General features: G+C 35.5%; 1 protein-coding gene across 2 annotated transcripts in view; it reads left to right on the top strand.

Annotated features, from left to right (window-relative positions):
- Positions 1 to 24,878, top strand: part of OLA1 (Obg like ATPase 1) — a 165,190-nt gene that overhangs the window by 41,469 nt on the left and 98,843 nt on the right. Inside the window, exon 5 of one of the 2 annotated variants that reach the window (XM_082841291.1) lies at positions 6,776 to 6,916. The exons of the other annotated variant lie outside the window; for it this stretch is intronic. Within the exon in view, the coding sequence (XP_082697417.1) occupies positions 6,776 to 6,916 (141 nt within the window). The remainder of the gene's footprint in view (positions 1 to 6,775; positions 6,917 to 24,878) is intronic. 2 annotated transcript variants of the gene reach the window in all.

Below are 24,878 nucleotides of genomic sequence, written 5' to 3'. Positions count from 1 at the left end.
TATGTGTTTATCCTCACCCCCTTTCCATCATCTCTAATAAGAAGGCAGTTTTGGTTTTATCAGATTTCACTCTATTTCTTTTCTTTTCTTTAAAATCTGAAAGGATATATGCTTATTTTCTTCTCCTGATTACAGGGAGGAATTTAGTTTCTATTTGAATTTACTTTCCAATGTTTATTTTCCTTAAAAAAAAGGAGTCTACTTCAGTAAGTAGAATATTTCCATTTAGGGAATAATTGCTAATTGTAGTTCGATTTTGATGTCATTTCTTTTTATTTTGAAAGATCTCTGCAGTTTTATAATTCTTAGGAAGTGTGTCTGTCATTCCCCCACACCCCAGGATGATTTTAAGCCCTTGACTGATTTTACTTCTCTTTTGGGCTTACCCTTCTCAAACTGGGCAGACAAGTTCTTACGGGATAGAATTAAGATTAATCTATGTAGATGATTTCTGTGCAGATGGTTAGAATTTTTGGCCAGGAAAAATAAAAGCCTTATCCTTTCTCCTTTGTTATCAATGGCAGACGCGTCTTCACTCAGTTTTGTATTGCAGTTACTCTATATCTGTTTAAATTTCGTATGCCTAAATTGCTTAGTTAGAGCTTTAACAGTAAGATTCCAGAGGGCTCCTATAGTTTTGTTGCCTGTGTTTGCTAAAAAGGGATGAAGGTAACATTGATGGAAGAAACAGGTTTTAAGTTGCCTTTCTAGTTGTAACCCTCAAGGCACTACGACTTTATTGAACTGCTAAATGAGAAGGTGAAAAGGCTTTCATTTAATTGCCATCCCCCCTTTTAGGTTAAGTTAGGTGTTTATATGTTTTGTAAATCACCTTTAATTACCATGAACATAAATTACTGTTTTTCAAGAGACCACCTCCCCCCTTCCTCATAAGCACGTCATTTAAGAGTTTAAAATGAGTCACGCATTTTTGCCTAAACACAAATTGCCAATATAAAGCTGTCTTTGATTGTATCCTAAAATAATGGTTTTTTTTTCCTTTGGGTCCTGTAATTTTCTTTTTCAGCAGTATTTATTAAATTAATCTAGTATTGGATTGCAGTAAACAATCTGACCAAAAAACATATGTTTCCTTTGTTTCTTCGGTACAAATTCAATGGGTTAAGTAATTATGCAGTGGTTCTCATCTACATATACAATGCATTCTAATAATCAACTTCTGTTTACTGTGGAAATAATGCAGCAGTAGGAAACAGTTCCTTCTAGTTTGCATTGTAATATTGTATACATTGTAATATTGTATGCAGTAATCTACTAGCTGTTTACAATTTAATTGCTTGAACATATCCTCATATTCATGGTGGTCTTATATCTACTTTAGGTGCTTGAGGCATTCTCATTTTTTTTCTAGATTGTCTTTTCCGACATGTTTTAGAGGTCTCCTTTCCTGTCCTCTGCTCAAAATAGCAACTATATGGTTTCTTTTTAAAACTCTTCTCTCACTAACGAGTTGAAATCACTCAGGGATGGAAGGGCAACTTCTAAGGTCCTGGAGAGTCTCTTGATCTTTTAAACATTAAATTTTGAACCACATTTTTCTTAGTTGTCAGAACATTGTCATTATGTTAAGTTAAAAATGTAAGTTTGAGACTGATTTGGTTTTGAAAACCAGCGTATTCATTGTTATACTTGACTTGCATGAATGAAATCAGATGAGCACTTGTTTTTTATCACAGTGTGAGTCTTGAAATGCCTCATAACTTGTCCCTCTGCAGATTTGACATTGACACCCATAACCACCCATCGTGGACCTGATACAGTTTTCCTGCATCAGTGACTTAAAATTTTGAGGTTACGGGTTGCCAGCCGAGGCAGTTGAGGGAAAGGCAGGGCTTCCTCTAAGGGCTGTAGGTTGTGTAGCAGCACTAGTCCTTTGGAACTGGAAGATTCCACTTCTCTCCACTGGTGAGTTCAAGGTGTCTCCTCAGAACCCCCAGGCTGCCCGTGAACCTGGAATTATCTTGTCCAGGTCTGTGACGTCTCCTTCCTGGTGCATCTTCTCCTCCCACCCTAACCCTGTCTTTGCTGTCCTTGCTCCCAGTGTAGGAGGGAGGAAGGAACGTTGCCTGGCTGGCCTGGATTTGACTGACTCAGTTCTTGCCATTGGGACCTAAAGAAGACCCCATTTTTCCACCAGACGTTTAGATATTTTGCACATCACATAGGTAAAGAGTTGGGTCAGGTGAAGGTGGTTTTGTTCCTCTTCCCCCTTCCCTGAGTTGAAAGGGACAACTGTGTCCACCTTCTCTTTAGGCCAGTTGTGAAGGTCTTCTCTTGTATGCCAGGGTGTCAGATGGATAGAACTGAAACAATGGTTATACATTAATTTATAGCTTTCTGAGAATAGTGTTCTCCCTCACCCGCAACTAAATTTATTGTTCACATTTTAATAAAGCTTTAGTGTGAAAATGTAGGGGGTTGAATGTACTCCACCCATTTTCCTAATTTGTTTTTTCCATTTTTGTATATTCAGACTGAATTCTGATTTGTGTATTATGAGTAAAATGTTTGGGAAAAAACTAATTAAAATTATTTTGAATACAATTTTTAAAAACAATTGAAACATTGGTATATTAAGGGTTACAGTCAGACCAAGTGTTGATATTTTGTTTTAAAGAACTGAGGAAAATAAAGCCCCATTAAGGAACTTTACTGCAGGTTTTGATTTTAAATATAGAACCCCAGTCTTATTATAATCACCATTTAGATATGATCTGCTATTTATAAACTCATGGTTGTATTAATAGGAAGGAATCAGTTGAGTAATAGGGAAAGGAATTTATTGAGTTAGGAGGAGGCGCTTTACAGTGCTCTCATTTGATTCTCCCAAGAACCCTATGAGTTAGATCTTATTAGCCCATTTTAGAAATGAGGAAACTGAGTCTCAGGGAGTTTAAATAACTTTGGAAAATCACACAGCTACTGAGTGGCAGAGTGAAGATTTTTAGCAAAACCCATACTTTAATTGCTACCCTATGTTTACTTCCTAAAGCTATTTTATTGCTTAAAATTATATCATAAAATATTTTTCTTGTTTTACGATAGCTTTAATATTAATAATTTTTAATGAGAGGATAATATTGTCAGTGATCTATGATTTATCATTTCCTAGATACCGAATATGTTTTCAGTTATTCTACTATGATAGATAACTCTCAGTGAGTGAATATTCATGTCTTTTTGCCTTTATTGTATTATTTGCTTAAGAAATATTTATTGGAGAGAAATTAATGAATCAAAGGATACACTTCTTTTACATTTCATTTCTTGCTAGCCATTGCCATGTTGATTTTCAATAGGGTTTCTTGAATTTGCTTTTTGTAGAGATTACCATACCCCATTTAACCAACTGTAAATACCCGTTGTACAACGTATATTGGGAACAACTTAAAGTGTACATAAATCAGTGAAATAAGATTACATGGTAACTATTTACCCTATGGAGAGTAAAGGGGAAAAGCTGAGTGACTTTGATAAGAAAACAGTTGGCGAAGCCCCAAGAGTGGGACTGTTCCTAGAGAACAGTTGTTGGAAGAGAATGGAGGAGCTTGAACGCACTGGAATTTACCAGGGGATTGGTTTGTACCTGGTTTGCTTTTCTTGGCAGGGTTTTGTGGTTAATCTCTGAGTTAAATTTGATGTAAATTAAGACCAGACTATAATTTGAATTTGAATTTGAATCCTTCTTTGTTATAATCCGTTTTTGTTCTTTCTGTCAGCCTTTCTTTGCTAACATTGTAATTCGTGGATGAGAATTTTAAAGTTTGCTTCGTTTGACTTGAGAGGCATTAGGAGACTGGCATATTTTACTTGCAAATAGAAGATTTAGACTGAGTATTTACATAGAAGGATTATGTTATAAGCATCACTATGTTTTTTCACTAAATGACTTGTTAGGTAATATTTTATTAGGAAATAAATGAAGGAAACAAAGTTAATGTTATTTCAGATGGTATACTTAACCCTGGTGTCTGTGAAAATATATGTACATATTTATATATTGTATTTTCCTATCATTTTTGATAACTGTCCCATACCAGCTAAGGCAGAGTGGTAGCTAATCTTTACTGGACTGATGATGATATCCCTTGACAGTGGTGGAAGGAACTGTTCTGCCCAGCATTTTCCTGTCATCTCCTTTCTTTCCCTTTACATGACATGAAGAATTACAAGTACTATTACCAGAAGCTTTATTTATTGAGGATTAATATGTTATAGGCAGCATCTGAAAGCTTTATTATTACATCTGTTACCTCATTTAATTTTTCACAAGGTTTACTTGAAGTATGCACTACTATTCCCATTTTACATACTAGAGAAACAATTAGAGAGGTTAAATAACTCAGGTTAGTAAATGGCAGAACTGGAAGTTGAATTTGGGCTCTTTGATCTAAAGCCCTTCCTTTTAACCATTATCTCATGTGTTGTGTACATTTTTAGTTAAATTGACTATAAATGGTCCCATGTTTCAAGTCTTTAGTCTCCTTTGCCTTAGAACCTAGTTATTTCAAGGAAATCTTCACATTCTGTTTTTGAACAAAGTACTCATGGTAATTACTTTGAGGTTCACAAGCATTTCTTAGGGATAGAGTTCAGAGGGAAAGAGAGATCTCGTTTAGTCAGAGAAGTTGTGATTTTGCTTGGTTCGTAAAGATAGATGTTTTGTGTGGGTTTCTTTGAAGGTGATTTATGTATGGTAAGGGAAATACGGTTGGAAAGTGCATGCTTACTGTTTATTAGCATCAATGTATCAGTATTTTATCTGGACTTTAAAAAATGTATTTAAAGGTTACAGGATCTTATTTTTACTAAATAAGAATTCCATTGAAACACTTTTCTGACTTGAGCTTTTTCCCCCCTCTTGGGCATTTGGGTGGAATACAAAAAAATGGGATATATTGGCATTTTCCTAGGATAAAGTTGGCACAATAGTGAGATGGTTCATTGGCATCCTCTAAAGGCGATTGGTGATACTTTTTGGATCTCTTTTGATACCACACTAGTAGTCTTTGATAGTTTTATGCTATCTGGTATGATATGAAGGATGTTCCTGGCTTATCTCTTCTATTTCCTGCCCCAGGTCTGGAAACAGCACAGTGTCCAAAGAATGCTGGTTCCTTTTTCTAACTGCTGTAGTCTTTCTCACTCAGCTATCTCTCTTTATATCCCCTAGAGAAATTCATTTTTTTAAAAAAGAATGCAATTTTTCCAGCCACTTGTCTCCATGTGGAAAGGTGGAAAATTATCTTTAAAAGAGTGGGGATTAATAACCTCTAAAGCAGCAGTTCTCAAACTTTTTGGTCTGAAGACTCTTTTATATTCTTAAAAATTATTAAATATACCGAAAACTTGTGTTTATGTAGGTTAAGATCAATCAATATTTACCATATTAGAAATTTAAACTAAGACTAAAAAATTTCTTCTTAATGCATTTTAAAATAACAGTGATAAACCCATTATATGTTAACATATTTTTGAAAAATAATTATATTTTCTAAAACAAAATATTTAATAAGAGTGGGATTATTTTATATTTTGCAAATCTCTTTAATATCTGGCATAATAGGGGATAGCTGGATTATATTTGCTTGTACACTTAATTTTTTGCAATATGTTGATTTGGGTGAGATGAAGAAAATCTGGCCTTATACAGATATGTGGTTTGAAAAAGGAAGAGTACTTTAATAACCATTTCAGATAATTGTGAATATTATTCTTTGATACTACATCAAAGCTTGACAAATAGAAATTTCTTAAAAGTTAATTGAAATGTAGAATCTTCAACTATAGCAATGGACTCTTTTTCTCTCACATTAAAGTCCATTGGTCTATTTTGTACTTTGAATGACTCTCCTACCCATGCATGCCTTGAGTCATTTGGAGAATACCAGTTCTCAGTGAGTGATGCAGATCTTTTAAATTATGACACATTTTATTATACAACAGCACAAAATCACGTATGTTAATATCGCCACAGATCTCATAAGAAAAGTCTTTAAATATTGGGAAGCTGTCCGGTGCTTTGTGACCGCCTGGAGGGGTGGGATAGGGAGGGTGGGAGGGAGGGAGACGCAAGAGGGAAGAGATATGGGAACATATGTATATATATAACTGATTCATTTTGTTGTAAAGCAGAAACTAACACACCATTGTAAAGCAATTATACTCCAATAAAGATGTTAAAAAAAAATAATGGGAAGCTGTCAAGGTCATGGTGGCAGTTACAAGTTTTCCAAAATTTTAATTTTAATTTGAAAGCCTGAATTTTATCGTTTATAATAAAATGGCTGCCATATACTAAAGATTAAATAACCATGGTTTGAATGTCAGTTGTTCTTTCGAGTAGAAATGGTGCTCCATGGAAAAAGTGGCTAGTTCAGCTGGCAATTCAAATGCTTTTCCGTGACAACTATTGTACTTTGGTATGTAGCAGAAGTGTTTTATGTGTACTTCTGTGTCCTTACCCAGCATATTAAAAAGATGTGTACCCAAAGCTGAGATTTAATAAAATTAATAATTTTTACTCTCATTAAGGACATTGTTAAGTGAAACTTGATTACTGTTTTTGTATGTGTGTGTGAAGTAAACAATGATTATTAGTACAGTTTGGCATCACTACCTTGATTCATGCTAACATCCTGGTAGTTCTTAGCATTGATTTTGTACCACGACTACAAATGTCAACACAGTGAGAAAAACCAATAGCATCTTATTATTATTATGACATAATGCTTTAAACTTGCACACCCCTCAGGGGTCCATGGACCACACTTTGAGAACCACTGTTCTAAATTCTTTGAAAATGCCCAGAAGTCTTCGTTAGTCTTTATGAATCTACCTACATCTTTTGTTCATACAACCTGGATTTCTTCAAGTTCCATTGTTCCAGGTACATGTAAGTAATTTATCACTCAACTTTATCATTTTCGTTTTGCGAGCATCACATACAAAAGTTTACTGCAGATGTGCAGATGTTCAGCTACTTGGTCATTTGAAAGGGCTTTGAATAATAGACATTGTGTATATCAGCCTACAAATGAATATTTGTATGTAAATATTTGTGTGTAAATAAATTGGATGTTACATATATATCCTAGAATTAAACAGTTGTAATGTGAATTTTAGAGATAATTCAGTATTCCTTGGTTGTATTGATATTAATGTGACTATAAGGGATGTCGTAGATCATACTTGCCTGTTTATTTTTTCCTCATTTTTTAGTGACTTAAGTCTACCCTCTCCATCCCCAGTTGTTGCTCTTTAAACTAGAACAGTTAAAATCATTTAAGACGAATAAGGATCCTTTGTGTACAGGAATATTTGGGAGTAGGAGAAATCTTTTAATCATAATCCATTCCTAATCAAATCTTTTTCTGTGATTAGTTCATTGCAGTGGCAGAATTGGGGTAGTGAGTATGTCTTAAACTTGAAGTTTTATTTCATTCTACTTTGCCTTATTCTCTTTTAAGAAACAACATCAAAAACAACATAGCTTCTAGTGCTCCAGTAAAAGTTTAGATTTTTAGGTTGGGTGGTGGTGGTAGTGAGGAATGCTAGTCATTTCGGACACCGCCATCTGTTTCACTTTTCTCCATCAATGAGAAAACACCTCTAACACTGATAGCTAATTAGGCCTAAAGAGCTTGGGTGTTTGTTTCTTGCTTTTATGGGGAGGTTTTGGTCCAGCACTGAATAATAGTACTCCGATATCAACTAATAAGAATAGATTTTTTAAAAATTTTGAAAATATTTTAACCTGTTACTAAACTATGAAATACACTGGTAATATATTAACACATTGGCAATATATTAATATACTGTCTCATATAAATACTTTTAGCCCAGTATTAATCCTAGTTTGTCTGGTTCAACGTCTTTTTTATGTTGGGAATACTGTATTTCCCTGTAGAAGAAACCTTTTGGCTATTCAAAGATTAAAACAGATATTCTGGCAAAACATTATAAAAATGTTGATTATGAACAATTTAAGAGCTTCACTTCAGTATTTTCTTTTTATAAGCCACCTGTTGTCTTATGTGCCTAGTGTATACATTTGAACAAAGTGCTCATCACTTGTCAGCCATCAGTGGCAGCATAGAAATTACTTGTGGTACTTGCTTTGCAAGAAGTTCTTTTGTATTTGTGACATCAGCTTTGTTTTATACAATTAAAGTATTACACGCTAGAATAATCTAAATTGCAACCACTAAACGGTGATTTAATTCTTCTTGCCTTGAACTGAATTTGTTTACTGATTATATGTAGCTATTGACTACTGTTTAACATGACAGATTCATAAAAATTTCCCCCCATTTTGATAGCAAATAAGGTGGTTATATTATTAAAGGTTTTTCTCAATTTAAAAATTTGCCTTCAATAAATATTACATAAAGGGATAACATGTTGAAAACCCTGCGTGTGTGGATAATCCTTCTCATATGATTTGATTTTCAAATGAAGTTTAATACTTCTGATATGATATATTCATGATCACTTTAATAGTATTGTTCTAATTTTTAAATTCCCAGTTAAAAGTGTTTGCAGTCATTTTTATTCATTTTCTTCTGTTAAAAAAGAACAAAGTATAACTGTTTGATTAAGACTTAAGATTGATACTAGAATAAATATTTAGACTGTTAGATAACTTCTCTTATACTTACAGTAACATTAACTCTACACAGCAATCTGGATGCTTAGATAACTTTACCAGTGGATTTTAAGTAATCTGAATATTTCCTTTTTGTTGTCTTGTTAATAGTCCTGGTTATAATTTTTTAAAATAAGTTAACAGCACTAATACATTGACATTATTTAAAATGACAAATATTTTATCCAGATCATTTTTTTAGTGAACAGATTTCAGAACTAATGGAATAAAATTACTCACTTAAAGCAAATTTATCTTGTATTTTGTATAAAGCTTAGGTAGGAATGCCACTATTCAGTTATATTATAAAGGTAAAGTATAGTATAAATACATTTTCCAAGGTAGCCAGTGGTATATTTCTGCAATATAATTGGCTTCCTACACCTTGACAATAGTTTGTATACAGAAACTCTACATGAATTACTACAGAAAACTACTCACAAATAAGACTTTTTTGTTCTTTTCAGAAACAGTCTGAAACTGAATGGGAACTTTATGTTTGCAGGAACAAAATTTGGAATTTCTTTTTTACTGCATGGTTGCTCTGATGTAAATGATGTAATATAGTGGACATTAGTATATAAGTAAATGATCAAATGAGTCATAAGATGGAACATCTGCCTCAGAAGCCCTTTCAGACAGCATAAGCTATGCCGTTGAAGTCTCTAATCAGTGCATCTGTCCCTGAGACTTCAGTGGTGCAAGGATAGTTTTCTATTTTGGATTAGTTACTATATGAAGACAGTATATTAACAATTTTTTTTTTGATGCATGCAACTGGAAAATTTGTGCCTGTGATATATGAATAAAAAATTAACTGATTTTTTTAAAGCATAGTAATAATTAAGGGATGGCAATGAACATATAAACTTTTACTTTTACCTGCCTTAAAGTGGTTATTTATGATAGGATTTTACATTGCAGACCCGTAGATGCTTACTGGAGGAAATTTTCTTGCAAATACTGATGTTACAACAGGAGAGAAATCCAGATGGAACCTGAAGCACAGCAGGATTCAGAAAAGATATTTAACTAAAACAGAAGCCTGTATTTTGGGTCCATTCTGAGCTGGAGAATTCCTATAGTTTTAAAATTGCCACCAGAGACAGTTGGGATGGCGGGGGGAGGAAGGGTGGGCAAAGGAGGGAGGGTATGTGCATGTTCATGTGTTTCATACAAAGTAAAAACTTCTAACCAAATGCACTGTAGAATACCAGATGATGATAATGACATACAGAGAATTGTGGTATATGTATGTGTATTTTATTCTTATAATCAACAAGCCACAGAAGATGAATTCTTATGATCATATTTAATTTTACTAAAGGATATGATCTAAAGTAGAAGTCTGCCCTCTTCCCTTAGAAAATTTATACTTAGCCATTCAATTAATCCTTTTTAACAATAGAGAAACAAGTGTAATTAGAGTAGGGTTTTTTTTTTGTTTGTTTTTTGTTTTTTTGCGGTACGCGGGCCTCTCACTGTTGTGGCCTCTCCTGTTGCGGAGCACAGGCTCCAGACATGCAGGCTCAGCAGCCATGGCTCACGGCCCCAGCCGCTCCGCGGCATGTGGGATCTTCCCGGACCGGGACACGAACCCGTGTCCCCTGCATTGGCAGGCGGACTCTCAGCCACTGTGCTACCAGGGAAGCCCCAATGAAAATTGTTTTTAAAATGAAGGAGAAATAGTTTTTCTTAGCCAAACAAAAACTAGGCATTCATTGACAGCAGATTTACTGTATAAGAAATGTTAAAGCAAGTTCTTCAAGCAGGAGGAATATGATCTACACAAACTTACATCTACATAAAGACCACTGGACATGGAAAAAAAGTTATTTCTTATTTTTAATTTATTTGAGATAAAGGTCAGCAAACTTTTTATATAAAGGGCTAGACAATATTTTAGGTTTTAAGAGCCATACACTCTTGCGTCTACTCAGCTCTGCCATTGTACTGTGAAATATATAAGTGAATGAATGTGGCTGTGTTCTAGTAAAACAATTTCTAAAAACAGGCAGAGGGTTAGAGTTGGCCCATGGGCTATCGTTGGCTCATCCCTGCTCTAACAGTTAACTGACTATCTAAGACAAAAGTAGTATTATATGTTTATAGCATTTATAAAAGATATGACAATAGCATAAAAGATGGAAGAAAGGAATTGGAAATATAATATTTCTGTAAGTCCTTGTACTACACATGAAATGGTATAATATTTGAAGGTGCCCTCAGATTAATTAAAAATGTGTATTGGACAACCACTAAAAATTTTGAAATAAGGGCATAAATAATAAATCTATGGAAGCAATGCAATGGACTTGTAAACAATCCTCAGCATAAGAGAAGTTAGAGAAAGAGGAATAAAGAAAGAATAGATGGAACAAATAGAAAATAGTAAGATGGTAAATTTTAATCTAGTCATATCAGTAATCACGTTAAACGTGGATAGTCTAAACCAGGGAATGGCAAAGTACTTCCAACCACAGTTTCATTTCTTTGTACATGTGTGCCATGATAAAGGAAGTTCCTGGACCTATTGGGCATCTAGAATTTAGATACTCATTTACTTGCATAAGGAAGAATTCAGATACTGTCCTGTGATACCCGCCTGTTTAATGGTAATTTACTTCAAGGAGTAATTTTCATGTTAGGGAATAAAAATTGACTTGGGTATGACTAGAGATAAAAGGGTACATTGTATTCCAGACTTTAGAAACACCAATCTGAAATAAAGGAAAAAAAGTATTACAGTAAATACACATTAAAGCTGTTCTGTCTTATCAGTTACCTAAATGACATTGGGTTAGGAGTTAGTTTTTAATGTAGGAAGTTTTCAAAATTCATTTGTGAACTATAATCTGTTATTAGGTACACATCCATTTCTAGGGCTAGCTATACTTTTCCCTTTGGAATATCGCTGACTATATATACTACAGTAAGAATGCTTACACATTACTTGTTGATAAATACTAATGTGTTGTAGGTTAAAATCTGTGCTTAAGGGCTTCCCTGGTGGCGCAGTGGTTGAGAGTCTGCCTGCCAATGCAGGGCACACGGGTTCGTGCCCCGGTCTGGGAAGATCCCACATGCCGTGGAGTGGCTGGGCCTGTGAGCCATGACCGCTGAGCCTGCACGTCCAGAGCCTGTGCTCCACAACGGGAGAGGCCACAACAGTGAGAGGCCCACATACCGCAAAAAAAAAAAAAAATCTGTGCTTAATATTTTGTTGGTAACTTTCATGTAACTAACTTGAAGCAATACTGCTTGCCTTTGAAAATAATTCAATGTTTGGAAAGATATTTGTGGTTTTAAATTCCAGCTTTGTTACTTACTAACTAGTTTTGTACAAGCAGTAACAGTTAGGCTGTTTGAGTAAAGTGGAGATTATTATCATACCTCGTTTACATAGTGAGGTTTAAATGAGATATAATGTATGTAAAACACTAAATACTGAGAAATATTAAATTTAAATCTCAAATTAATTGTTTTGAATATGTAATTATATATGTGGCTCAAAAGTAAAATGATATCTAAAGATAAACACTGAAAAGTCTTCTTCACCTTGTCTCTATCTACCATGCCCCCTCCAACTCTAGTATTTAATTAATTAATTAATTTATGGCTGCGTTGGGTCTTTGTTGCTGCATGGGGGCTTTCTTTAGTTGCATCGAGTGGGGGCTACTCTTTGTTGCAGTGCGCAGGCTTCTCATTGCAGTGGCTTCTCTTGTTCCCGAGCATGGTCTCTAGGCACACGGGCTTCTGTAGTTATGGCACACTGGCTCAGTAGCTGTGGCACGCAGCCTCTGGTGCGCAGGCTCAGTAGTTGTGGCGCACGGGCTTAGTTGCTCTGCGGCATGTGGGATCTTCCCAGACCAGGGCTCGAACCTGTGTCCCCTGCATTGGCAGGCAGATTCTTAACCACTGCGCCACCAGGGAAGTCCCTAGTATTTATTTTTACTAGTTTCTTGCTTATTCTTCGATAGTTTTTTTATACAGTTACAAGCAAATACAGTTAAATATTTTTTCTTTCCCTTTCCTAAACAAAATGCCTGCCATATAAACTGTGATGCACTTTGCTTTTGATATTTAAAATGTCCTGGAGAGCTCTCCATATCAGTGCACAGAGATTGTTTTCATTTTTCTTCACAGATACATTGTATTTCATTGTGTGGCTGGGTCATCATTTATTCAGGAGGTTCAGTATTGCTGGATACTTGGCTTATTTCCAGTTTTTTGCTGTGATTATGTTATAATGCCACAATGAGTAATCTAGTACTTATGTTATTTCATAAATGTGTAAGTTTATGAGAGAGATTCCCAGAAATGGAATTGTTGAGTTAAAGGGAAAATGCATTGGTAATTATGGCAGATACTGCCAGATTTCCTTCATAGGGGTTGTGCAGTTTTTGTACTGCTTCCAGCAATGTATGAGAATACTTGTTTCTCTATAACCTTGCTAGCAGAATGTGTGTTAAACTTACAGATTTTTTGCAGGTCGTTAGGAGAGAATTGGTATGTGGGTGTAGTTTTAATTTGCTGTTCTCATTATAAGTGAAGTTGAACATCTCTTCGGATGTTTAATAGCTGTTCGTGTTTTTCTTCAGATTGCCTGTTTATGTTGCTTGCCCATTTTCCTATTGGGTTGTCCTTCCTTCCTTCCTTCCTTCCTTCCTCCCTTCCTTCCTTCCTTCCTTCCTCCCTTCCTTCCTTCCTCCCTTCCTTCCTTCCTCCCTCCCTCCCTCCCTCCCTTCCTTCCTCCCTTCTTTCCTTCTTTCTTTCTTTCTTTTCCGTAATAACTAAGAATTCTTTTATGTTGGGAATATTAGATCTATGAGTTGCAGATATTTTTTCCCAATTAGTCATTTGTCTTTTTCTTTATGGTCCGTTTTGCTATACAAATATGTTTTGGTAGTTGAGCTCAGTTGTTATCAAAGAGGCCTTCTCCAGGGAATTCCCTGGCAGTCCAGTGGTTAGGACTCTGTGCTTCCACTACAGGGGGCATGAGTTTGATCCCTGGTTGGGGAACAAAGATTCTGCAAGCCATCTGGCTCGGCCAAAAAAAAAAAACAGGCCTTCCCCAACTCAGGGCTATAAAGTAATTCATCATATTTTCTTTCAGTATGTTTATGGTTTCATCTTTTACTTGTAAATCTCTAATCCATTTAGAGTTTATCTTTGTGTACACTGCAACACATCGATTCTACTATGTGTATATATTTTTTAAGTATTCCTTTCATAATGTTGTCAAATAATATTTATTAAAGTCTGTTCTTTACTGACTTGACACCTTTGGCATATGCTAGATTCCTATAAGTACTTGGGCCTATTTCAGATCTTTCTCTGTTTCATCAGTGTGTCAGTTTATTCATTTCCTAATGCGACACTTTTAAAAAAATCATCAAGACTTTGTACATATTGTAGTATCTGGTAGGGCTGTTCCCTTCATTTTCATAGTGTTCCTGGCTAGTTTTGCTTATTTATTTTTCTGTATAAACTTAATAATCATCTTTCTTCATCACAGAAAATAAATCTTGTTGGCATTATTATTATGATGACATTCAATAAACTTAATAATCAGCTTTCCTCATCTCTGAAAAAGAAATCTCGTTGGCATTATTATGATGACATTAAATTTATGTTAATTTTAAAAGAATTTATAATCTTTTCGTTCAGAAACATGGTGTGTTCTTTTACTTGCTCATGTCTACTTTTGAAGTGTTTGGAAAGGTCCTCTTTGTGTTGGTTTTGTACATTTATTGTACAATTAATTTCTGGGTTTTTTATCTTTTTTGTTGCTTTTGGTATTATAAATGTGGTCTTCTCTTTCGTTATGTTTTCTGTTGTTGTTTGTATATTAAGAATACTTTAAAAAATCAACCTGTTCACGTGATTCTTTGTTAGGTACTGTAGGAAGGTCTTAAAAATGGATAAAATATAGATTAAGGGAAATTGGATATAGCACATTAATTCAGTGGAGTACTGTGCAGTTTATATTAAAGTGGACAGGTGCCTGTGACTCATGAAATGAAAAAGTAGGTATTCTGGTTTTGTTTAAGCCCTATGGAAAAAAACTCTCAAAAATGTATTCAAATGTTAACAATGGTTTTTTGGGGATTGCTAGATAATTTCTTCTTTTTGCATAACTTTTCTGGTGGCAGTTACTAGTCCACAAAAATCCATGTTCTCCTTCCTTGTACATGTCCGTTCATCTTTACTACATTTCCAAATCCACCATGAGAATGGACATGTGTCTGCAGTTTTAGCAGTGGATTGTGAAAAGAAGTGATAGGTGATACTTGTCCTAGATTTTAAGGCATTGACTATGCCTCCTATAGTAGTTGCTTTTCTCCTTTTATGCTGATTTAATTGGAAGCACTTAGACCATGCAGATGATGGTGGTGCCTTAGAGGATGGTTGAGTCATGTCTTGGAAGGAACCTGGATCCATGAATGACTGCAAGGAGCAGAGCTGCCTCGCTAAGCTGGACCATTTGTTTCAAGATTGAAATTAAAGAGAAATAAACTTTTTGCTTGTTAATTCACTCGAATTTTGGCTCTCTTTGTGTTCTAGTTTTACTGTGGCTTATACACTTGTGTAGGGCTTCCCTGGTGGTGCAGTGGTTGAGAATCTGCCTGCCAATGCAGGGGACACGGGTTTGAGCCCTGGTCTGGGAAGATCCCACATGCCGCGGAGCGACTGGGCCCGTGAGCCACAAACTACTGAGCCTGCGCATCTGGAGCCTGTGCTCCGCAACAAGAGAGGCCGCGATAGTGAGAGACCTGCGGACTGCGATGAAGAGTGGCCCCTGCTTGCCGCAACTAGAGAAAGCCCTCGCACAGAAACGAAGACCCAACACAGCCAAAAATACAATAAATTAAAAAAACAAAAAACCAAACAGAGTTGGTAAAAGACCACAGGCATAAAGACGATCATTTAAAAAAAATAAAAATACACTTGTGTATTCTAAATATGTGAACACATTACTTTTATAATTAAAAAATCCATGTTCAAAGAATGTAAGATCATACTATACTTATTTTACTGAAACTTGATTTTCTCATTTAAAATATCCTGAATATCTTTCCATGCCATCAAATGCCCCTTTTTGTGTAAATAAACTTTTTATTTGGAATAATTATAGATTTACAGGAAAGTTTCAAAGATAGCACTGAGAGTTCTCATATACCCCTCACCCAGTTTCAGTTTCCTCTTATGTTATCATTGTTTCAATATCCCCTTATTTTACCATGGTGCATTTGTAAAAACTAAGTACATAAAACATGGTACATTTATTAAACCAGCATTGGTACATTACTATTAACTAAACTCCAGACTTTATTTGGATTGCACCATTTTATCTACTGAAGTTCTTTTTCTATTCCACGATCCAATTCAGGAGACCACATCTTATTTACTTGTCATGTTTCCTTAGCCTTCTTTGGTCTCCTCTGATAGTTCTTAGTCTTTCCTTCTTTTTCATGACCTTCACAGTTTTGACAGTTGAAGTGTTTTGTAGTTCCCTCAGATTGGGTTTATCTGATGTTTTTCTCATGATTAAACCAGGGTTATGGGTTTTTGGAAAGAATACCACAGAGGTGAAGTGCCTTTCACATCATATCCAGGAATACATGGTATCTACATGACATCAGGGATATGTAAAGCTTTATCACTCGATGAAGGTGGTGTTTGCCAGGTATTTTCACTGTAAAGTTACTATTTTTTCCTTTTCATATTTTTCCTTTTCTTTGGAAGCAAGTCAAATCTAGCCCACAATAAAAGGGAAAGGGGAAAATACCCATTTTTGAAGGCTGAATTTAATTTGATAGATATCAAACTTGATGTCCAAAGACCAACTTTGGATACTTGAAATTTTCTGCTTTGCTTCTGTGGGCAGCTGACCAATCAGCATGGAACCAGGCTTGAATTTCCTTCTTTAATTGCACATTGTATAGCCTACAAGTTGGGAACAAGAGAGGAATAAATGGGATTGGAGAATATACTTGTGTCCCTCCCCAAATGCCTCATTTTTTTCTATTTGTCATCTTGATCTGGAAATCAAAGTTAAATTCCCTATCTCTGGAGATCTGAACATTTCTGGTAGTACAATGGGAAGATTTAACTGAGTACCATTTATTGAGTTCCATTTAGGGCCAGTACTGTGCTGGGCCTTTCACATGAATCATAGTTAATCTTTAGAACAATCTTAAGAGGAAAGTACATTTTACCACAAAGAAACTGAGACTAGATTTTGACTTGCCTAATGTCATTCAGCTTATAAGAGGTAGTATCTAGGTCAAAACCATTTCTTCCCCCACCTCCTTTTTTTCCATCTTATATATCACAGTGCCACCAGTTCTTTTGTCTCTACATCAATAAGAACAACCTAGTTATCATTAAATATAGGTATATGATAGCTATTTGGTATACTTAACAGGTAGTATGAAAAGATGAAAACTATTAGTGCTGTGTGTTGTAATCAGATTTTCAAGTTAGGATTCTCTTTTCCCCAACCTAGATCATGTGCTGCCCTATTTTCTCTGCCCTAGTGTATACTTCCTGAATACCTGAAGAAACCCGTTAAGAGACTGGGCTCTCCTGGTCTCAGTTCCAGCTTGCTGTTGCACAGCTGATGGTTGGATTATCAATACTTTGACTTTGCCATTGGCCAGTTCATTCTGATGCCAGTGGCTGATATAACTGATTTCTCCCTCAGAACTGATGATGGTAAACTTTTTCTGAGAGTATGTTAATATGCAGATATAGTAGTCATATTAGCAAAGATTGACCTTTTTGTGGTTGTTGAAGTAGTGTCCCATTTTCTTACAGAGATGTCAGAGTTTTTAATGGTATCTTTAGAGATTTGTTATAGGCAATAAACAAAATATTTAAAAAGTAAAATTATGCTGTATATTTGATGGTAATAAATACTAAGGAAAATAAAGTACAGAAAGAGGATAGTAAGTGTTTGGGTGGGGATTGCAGTTTTAAACACTGCAAAGGAAGGCTTCACTGAGAAGTTGGCATTTGAGTAAAGAACTAAAGGAGGTAAGGGATCAAATTATTTAAATTTTGGGGGCACAGTAGGAAATGCAAGGGGCCTGAGGTGGAGCAGGGCCTGGTGTTTTTGAGTTCTGTTCTTCTATATCCACCTGTATCATATACTCTTCTTTTCCTTTTAGTATAACAGGTGAATTGTCCCTGCCAAGGCCAACTTGTTAAATCTGCTTCCCTCTCACATGTGATTGTGATCCTGCTGCCCTGCCCTCTCTTTCCTGTATCATGTTTCCTCTCTATTGATTTGTTCCCATGACCGTGCAAACATGGGGTAATGACCCCGTCCAGCTACTACTCTCTGTTCTCTTTTGCAACGAGACTGAAAAGAGGTTGTTTGTACTGTGTCCACTTCTTTGCATTCCATTCTTTTTTTTTTTAACTTCAGTGAGGTTTTGCCCCCCAAAAGAGCATTTGAGAATGCTCTTGTCTAGGTCATCAATAACCTCCACGTTGCCAAATGCTCCTTTTTCATCATTCTCTCTGAGTAAATAATAGCCAGTTATCCATTTATTATCTGTTTCTCCTTCTAGTATGTAAGTTCCATGACAGTATGCACATGGGTACCCCTCGATATTTGTTGAATGTGTGGGTATGTGTTGCTACATACGTCCTTGTACATACCTTATATACACCATGGTCCACTTGCCTGAGGTTTTTTTCCTTAGGGTAAGTTGCTAAAAGTAGAAATTACTGAGCCAAAGAGTGTACACATTTTAAAGGCTTGTTAGTAAGCTGCCTCCTTAACCAGAACAAACTGTTAGTATTTGTTTATCTTTAAGGCTTTAGCATTTATTATGAACACCTCTTAAATGCTTTTAATATTTTAGATTTGTATGGTTTCCCAGATAGCCAAAATTCCAGTGTAACTTAGTTTCTTACTTTAATATTCTGTCTATAGTCTAATAGAAAAAGGTGCTCCTGAAGTTTTGTGTCCACAGAGTATTGGAGACTTAGAATATCATCGAAGCAGTATGACTGTCTTTAGGAAAGAAGTTTTAGCCATTATACTGCATCCTGTTGTCTTATCTGAGGAGTAACACATTTGCTAGAGGTATTTTCCTTTAGATTGCTGCCCCAGTCAGAGGTCAAGTACTGTGGTAACTACACGTTTGCTATATTGATTGAAGAAACAGAGCACTAACACACACACACACAGCAAATTTGTACTCTGATCATATGGGTGGATTTCTGATTCTGGACTTAAAAGTCGAATAGTTTGATTTTACTCACATATTCCCAATACTTTGTTGTTAAAATGTAGGCATTTGATAAGAATATTGATAAGGCTATTGATAAGAATAAAAATGGATACTTGTTCTATAGTTGTAGTGTTATACTGAATGTAAATTTTTTCCATGTAAATATTATATTTATAACAAACTATATTTTATTATGGAATCTTTAGATTTTTTCCTTCATTGAAAGAAATGTTTCTGCTATTATTAGCTAGTAGCTGCTGTTTTCAGTGTGCAGTTTGTTGCTTGATTATATGTTATAAAATAAACTTAAGTTTGCCCTAGACTGCTAAACTCAATAGTTGCATGTTAGCTTATTGTTAGGAATAGGGTTCTTGTAAATTTGGAAGGGAAGAGTAAAATTAATGTGAAAAATAAAGATATCAAGATATCTTCTCTTTCATTAATCTTTCACAACAAATTAATTTTCTTTTTCTGGTTCTTGTTATGTGACTGGCAAGTGAAATGTAAGTTTAGTTACCAGTCCAGAATGTTTTAGGAACATGGAGTTTTTGAATTATAACCATCACTGCTATCTAACAAGTGATAGCAAACATTTATTAAATACCTACAATGTAAAGCCCTTAGGGCTAGGTTAATAAAATTCATAATATATCTGTCCTTAAAAAATTCACAGCCAAATTGGGAAATTAAGACAAATGATGGCATTCATAATAACTCAGAATTAGTCAATAAATGGAAGTTTATTATAATGTTGTTACCACCAATAGAAATGTCTATTTAACCTTTACATATTGTCAGGCATCCCACGTGAGCTTCTGTCTGTTTTACAGATAATTGAGTAAAAATATTTAGAGGTTCTATAATTACTGATAGTGCAGATTTTTAAAGTATTCCTTTAGTTAAGGTAGGGTGCCCCTAAAAGAGCCTTGTAGGCCAGCAAAGATATATATTTGAATATCTAGCATATCGACATGAAGGTTAGAATTTTTAATAAACTGAACTCAGTATTATGTAACAATGTTCATACGTAACTACTTTGAGAAGTTTCTGTTCTTTTAAACTTTGAAGTACTAATAGCCTGCAGTTTTTCACATTGTTGTCATACTGTAGCCATTAAGTTGCACTTTGAGAATTTGGGGTATTAGTGAGAATTTTATTAGTATGTTTTTAAATTATCCTCTTGGTTGTGTTTTCCCCCCACCCCCGATATGGGTAAAATAAACTGTCAATACTTACAGTTAAAAATAGAAAATGCAGGGCTTCCCTGGTGGAGCAGTGGTTGGGAGTCCGCCTGCCGGTGCAGGGGATGCGGGTTCGTGCTCCGGTCTGGGAGGATCCCGCGTGCCGCGGAGCGGCTGGGCCCGTGAGCCATGGCCGCTGGGCCTTTGCGTTTGGAGCCTGTGCTCCGCAAACGGGAGAGGCCACAATGGTGAGAGGCCCGCATATCGCAAAAAAAAGAAAAAGAAAAAAGAAAAATGCATGAACGTATGTGCTTATAATCTGCTCATTATTTTTTTTATTTTTTTATTTTTTTTTGCGGTACGCGGGCCTCTCACTGTTGTGGCCCCCCCCGTTGCGGAGCACAGGCTCCGGACGCGCAGGCTCAGGGGCCATGGCTCATGGGCCCAGCCGCTCCGCAGCACGTGGCATCTTCCCAGACCGCGGCACGAACCCGCGTCCCCTGCATCGGCAGGCGGACTCTCAACCACTGCGCCACCAGGGAAGCCCTCATTATCCTTTTAGTTTAAGCATTATCCTTGGTTTAAATTTAAGTCATATACCTCAGATCATAAACTAAACCAATCCAAAATAAGGCAAATAAGGCATAATGTTCTGGCATCTTCCTTACACTTCTGTATTTCCTGGTAGAAGTGGAGATTTTGAAAATAAGAGGAGATATTCCTTAGAAGGAGATTTTAATGTTGCTGTTATTTAAAATAAGTTAAGTTGCTTATTTTTCCTTTAAAACTTTGTACCAGTTTTCAGAAGTCAGGAGTTTATCTAGCTTGTACAAGTTTTGGGGAACTAATTCTACAACATAAAATAATTTTGCTATCTTTTCTCTTTGTGATTAAATATTTAAACCAAGTATAAAATTTAGGTTAAAGATATTAGGAAGAAAATAAAATATATATGTATTTGATTTGAAATATACTTATTTCATAGGCTCATATAAAGACAATTTAAATTAGCTGGCACAATTTATGCAGAAAGTAATAACAGTTTGATCATATGAAGTGTGTTTACATCTGTGTTTCTGTTTGTCTTAAGGAAGTAGAGTAAGTCTATTAAAATTTTTGTTTGCTAAATTTAAATAATTAAATTTAGATCTTTTTCCAGAGCGCTGAGGAACTGGTATTTGTTCCTTTGTGGAAGGAGGTGGATTCATAAATTAATAATGGCTTATTAGTTCAATAGTGGTAGTTTGAAAAACCATGTATATTTCCATGTTCTATTTTACTTTTGAGGTTATGCAAAAGTAGTTAATATTTATGTTCTGATATTTTTAAAAAATTATCTGCTTTGAATTGATTTAGTGATTCATAGATTATAGTTGTTGTGTTGTTTTTCTTTTTTACACCGGTGTTTAGTTTATCCTTAAAGTTAGTTTAGTTCTTCATAGGGAACTGTGTTTTTTTTATATATATATATATTTATTTTATTATTTTAATTTTTTTCTTTTGGCTGTGTTCGGTCTTCATTGCTACACGCAGGCTTTTCTCTGGTTGCAGCGAGTGGGAGCTACTCTTCGTTGTGGTGCGCGGGCTTCTCATTGCAGTGGCTTCTCTTGTTGCAGAGCACAGGCTCTAGGTGCGTGGGCTTCAGTAGTTGTGGCACATGGGCTCAGTAGTTGTGGCTTGCGGGCTCTAGAGTGCAGGCTCAGTAGTTGTGGCGCACGGGCTTAGTTGGTCCGTGGCATGTGGGATCTTCCTGGACCAGGTCTCGAACCCGTGTCCCCTGCATTGGCAGGAGGATTCTTAACCACTGCGCCACCAGGGAAGCCACAGGGAACTCTGTTTTGATTTGATTAGTAATTAGAAAATAGGCATTTAAAAATTTTTGCATAGGCTTCTAAAATGCCACTAAATATCTCTAAGAATACTGAAAAACACCTATATTTGGTTTACATGTATAATAAATTCTGAAAATTATTTAATGAAATTATTACGTATAGTTGATATTTCAAGTATAAAAGGGTTTGGATAAAACTGAAGTGAATTTATTAGCAATTTGAAATGTACAGCTTTTTAATGTGATTGAATCCAGTATTTTAAAGAAGGTTAGTATATTCTGAACCCATTAGAGAATTGGTTAAATTGGGGTAAGTCAAGGACTTTTTGTAAATTAAGATTTTCTTTAAGATCTGTCTTTTTCTTTTAAGTGGTATTAATTTCTTGAGGAATTCATATTTTCTGATTAAGCATGTTAGGGTTTGCCTGAAAAAAAATTTAAATGATCCAGATGTACTTGATTTTATTAAACTGGCTGACTTTATCGTAAGTCCATTGCCATTTGCTTATGGTTTCTGGCTTTTACAAGCGATGAATAATAGTGCTCTTAAATTGGATTTATGCTGACTTTTAAGAAACATATTTGTTCCAAGCAGTCTAAGAAGCACAGAGATCCATGTCAATATTAAGAATTCATATTTTCCTTGAACAGAAGGTTGTGTTAAAATGGTACATGGTATGTTTTCATTGCCTGTTGAAAGACTTTCATGCAGTTAAAATAAGCATTTTGATGGTGGTTGAATTAAGAGTTTTTGTCAGTCTCTTCTCATCATGGATGATTAGACTAAAACGTCTGCTTGTCTTGACTTGAGATCACCACAGCTTCAGATAACACGCTTTGTGATTGAAGGTCGAAATATTTTGAATTCTAATAGGCTGCCAGATGAATTGCTTGAAATAGACTGTAAAATTTCAAGGCTTCCTTTTCCATCTGCTGTGAAAAGAACCATTGGGAATGGTTGAGCTTGATGATCATAGAATTACTGTATGGTGATTCTAAAACCCTCAAAGGGAAGTTGCTATGGAGATCTAGTTCCAAACTGAAATGATTCACCTTTGAAAGGCTGCAGGGTCTGAGGAGCTGAACACATCATTGTTCAGGTGGTCATTGGTTAGGAAATTGCTGGTGCCTGTGTAATCAGCATTCCTGTGGTAGTTAACGATCTAAAAAGGTTTGTTCTGAATGATGTGGGACAACAGCAATGTGCATAAGATGGCTTCTCTCAATCATGGTTTGCTCAGCCTGGGGCTTGTAAAAATACAGTACTAAATAGCACAGAAAGGAACTGCTTCATTGAGGAAATCTTTTGAAAACAAAATTTTGCATTGATGAGTTTGACATAAAAAAAGAAGGTTCCTTTTTAAAATAAAGTTTTTTGCAGAAACATACTTTGTTTTCTTCGTTTTATTCCACCCTGCACCCCCATTTTGTGATAAGAAGCTCTTTATTTCTCTAGGCCCAGGACCGTGGTGAAATATTCAGCTTTTAATATCCTAAGTACCTTGTCAAGAGCCTCTTTGTATAGCCACAGGGTCACATGAGGAGTTTAGAAAAGCCCCAAATTGTAGAGAATGAATCTAGGAAAGTCCCTAAGTTATCAGGAGTAGAATGCAATTAATCCCTCTATAGCAAATTGATCCCCTCAAATTTTTTATTTTTTGTGATAGCATTATTTTATTTTATTATTTTTTAGTTTATTATTTTAAATTTTATTTTTGGCTGTGTTGGGTCTTTGTTGCTGCACGCGGGCCCTCTCTAGTTGCGGCGAGCGGGTGCTACTCTTCTTTGCAGTGCATAGGCTTCTCATTGCGGTGGCTTCTCTTGTTGTGGAGCATGGGCTCTAGGCGCACGGGCTTCCGTAGTTGTAGCTCACGGGCTCTAGAGCGTAGGCTCAGTAGTTGTGGCTCACAGGCTTAATTGCTCTGTGGCATGTGGGATCTTCCCAGACCACGGATCCAACCTGTGTCCTCTGCATTGGGCAGGCAGATTCTTAACCACTGCGCCACCAGGGAGGTCCCGGGCAACACAATTTTAAATTGATATTGTTTACAATTTTTTCTTCTATGATTTTTACTAAAAATTTTTAATCACCTTTCACTTTTATTTCTAGAAACCTGAGACCAGAATAATTTTTGAAATTCGTTTGACAACAAATCATTGTAAACTGCTTTTCTCCCATATTAAGATTGCAAAATATGTGAAATTCAATCTTAATTTCCTAAGAGCCTATAATGTTGAGCTTCTGTAATCAAGTATGAAATCTTATCAAAGATAATTTTATATATTGTTTCTCTAGATAAGAAGTTTTCCCCAAACATTATTGAGGTATATTTTACATATAATAAAATCACCCATTCTTACTGTACAGCTTGATGAATTTTGTTTATTGTATACAGTATGTTTCCACCATCACAATCAATAAATACATTTTAATCATCCTAGAATGTTTCCTCATATTCTTTTGCAGTTCCTCCAACCCTTTTGCTCTAGAAACCACTAGTCTGCTTTCTATCATTATAGAGTTATCATTTTTAGAATTTCATATAGTATCATATGGTATGTTTGTGTTAGACTTTTTTAAACTAGCATAATGTTTTTGAGATTTATCCATATTGTGTGTTAACATTTTGTTCTTTGTTATTGCTATGGTAATGATAGTATGGATATATCACAGTTTGCTTATCCATTTATTAGTTGATGGGGATGTTTGAATTTGAAATTTCCAACTTTACTGTTATGAATATAGGTATTCAAGTCTTTGTGTGAGCATATATTTCTATTTCTTTTGGATAAATATTATACCTAGAAATGGGCTTCCTGAAACATATGGTAAATATATATTTAGCTTTATAAGATACTGCCACATACTGTTTTCCAAAGTGGCTGTTGGAAATTCCCTGGTGGTCCAGTGGTTAGAGCTCCATGCTTTCATTGCCGAGGGTGCAGGT

The sequence above is a fragment of the Leucopleurus acutus genome, assembly GCF_964270905.1.
Source record: "Leucopleurus acutus genome assembly, chromosome: 6".
Lineage (NCBI taxonomy): Eukaryota > Metazoa > Chordata > Mammalia > Artiodactyla > Delphinidae > Leucopleurus > Leucopleurus acutus.
Note: the sequence above shows the minus strand (reverse complement) of the source record. Positions and strands in the feature narration are given on the sequence as shown.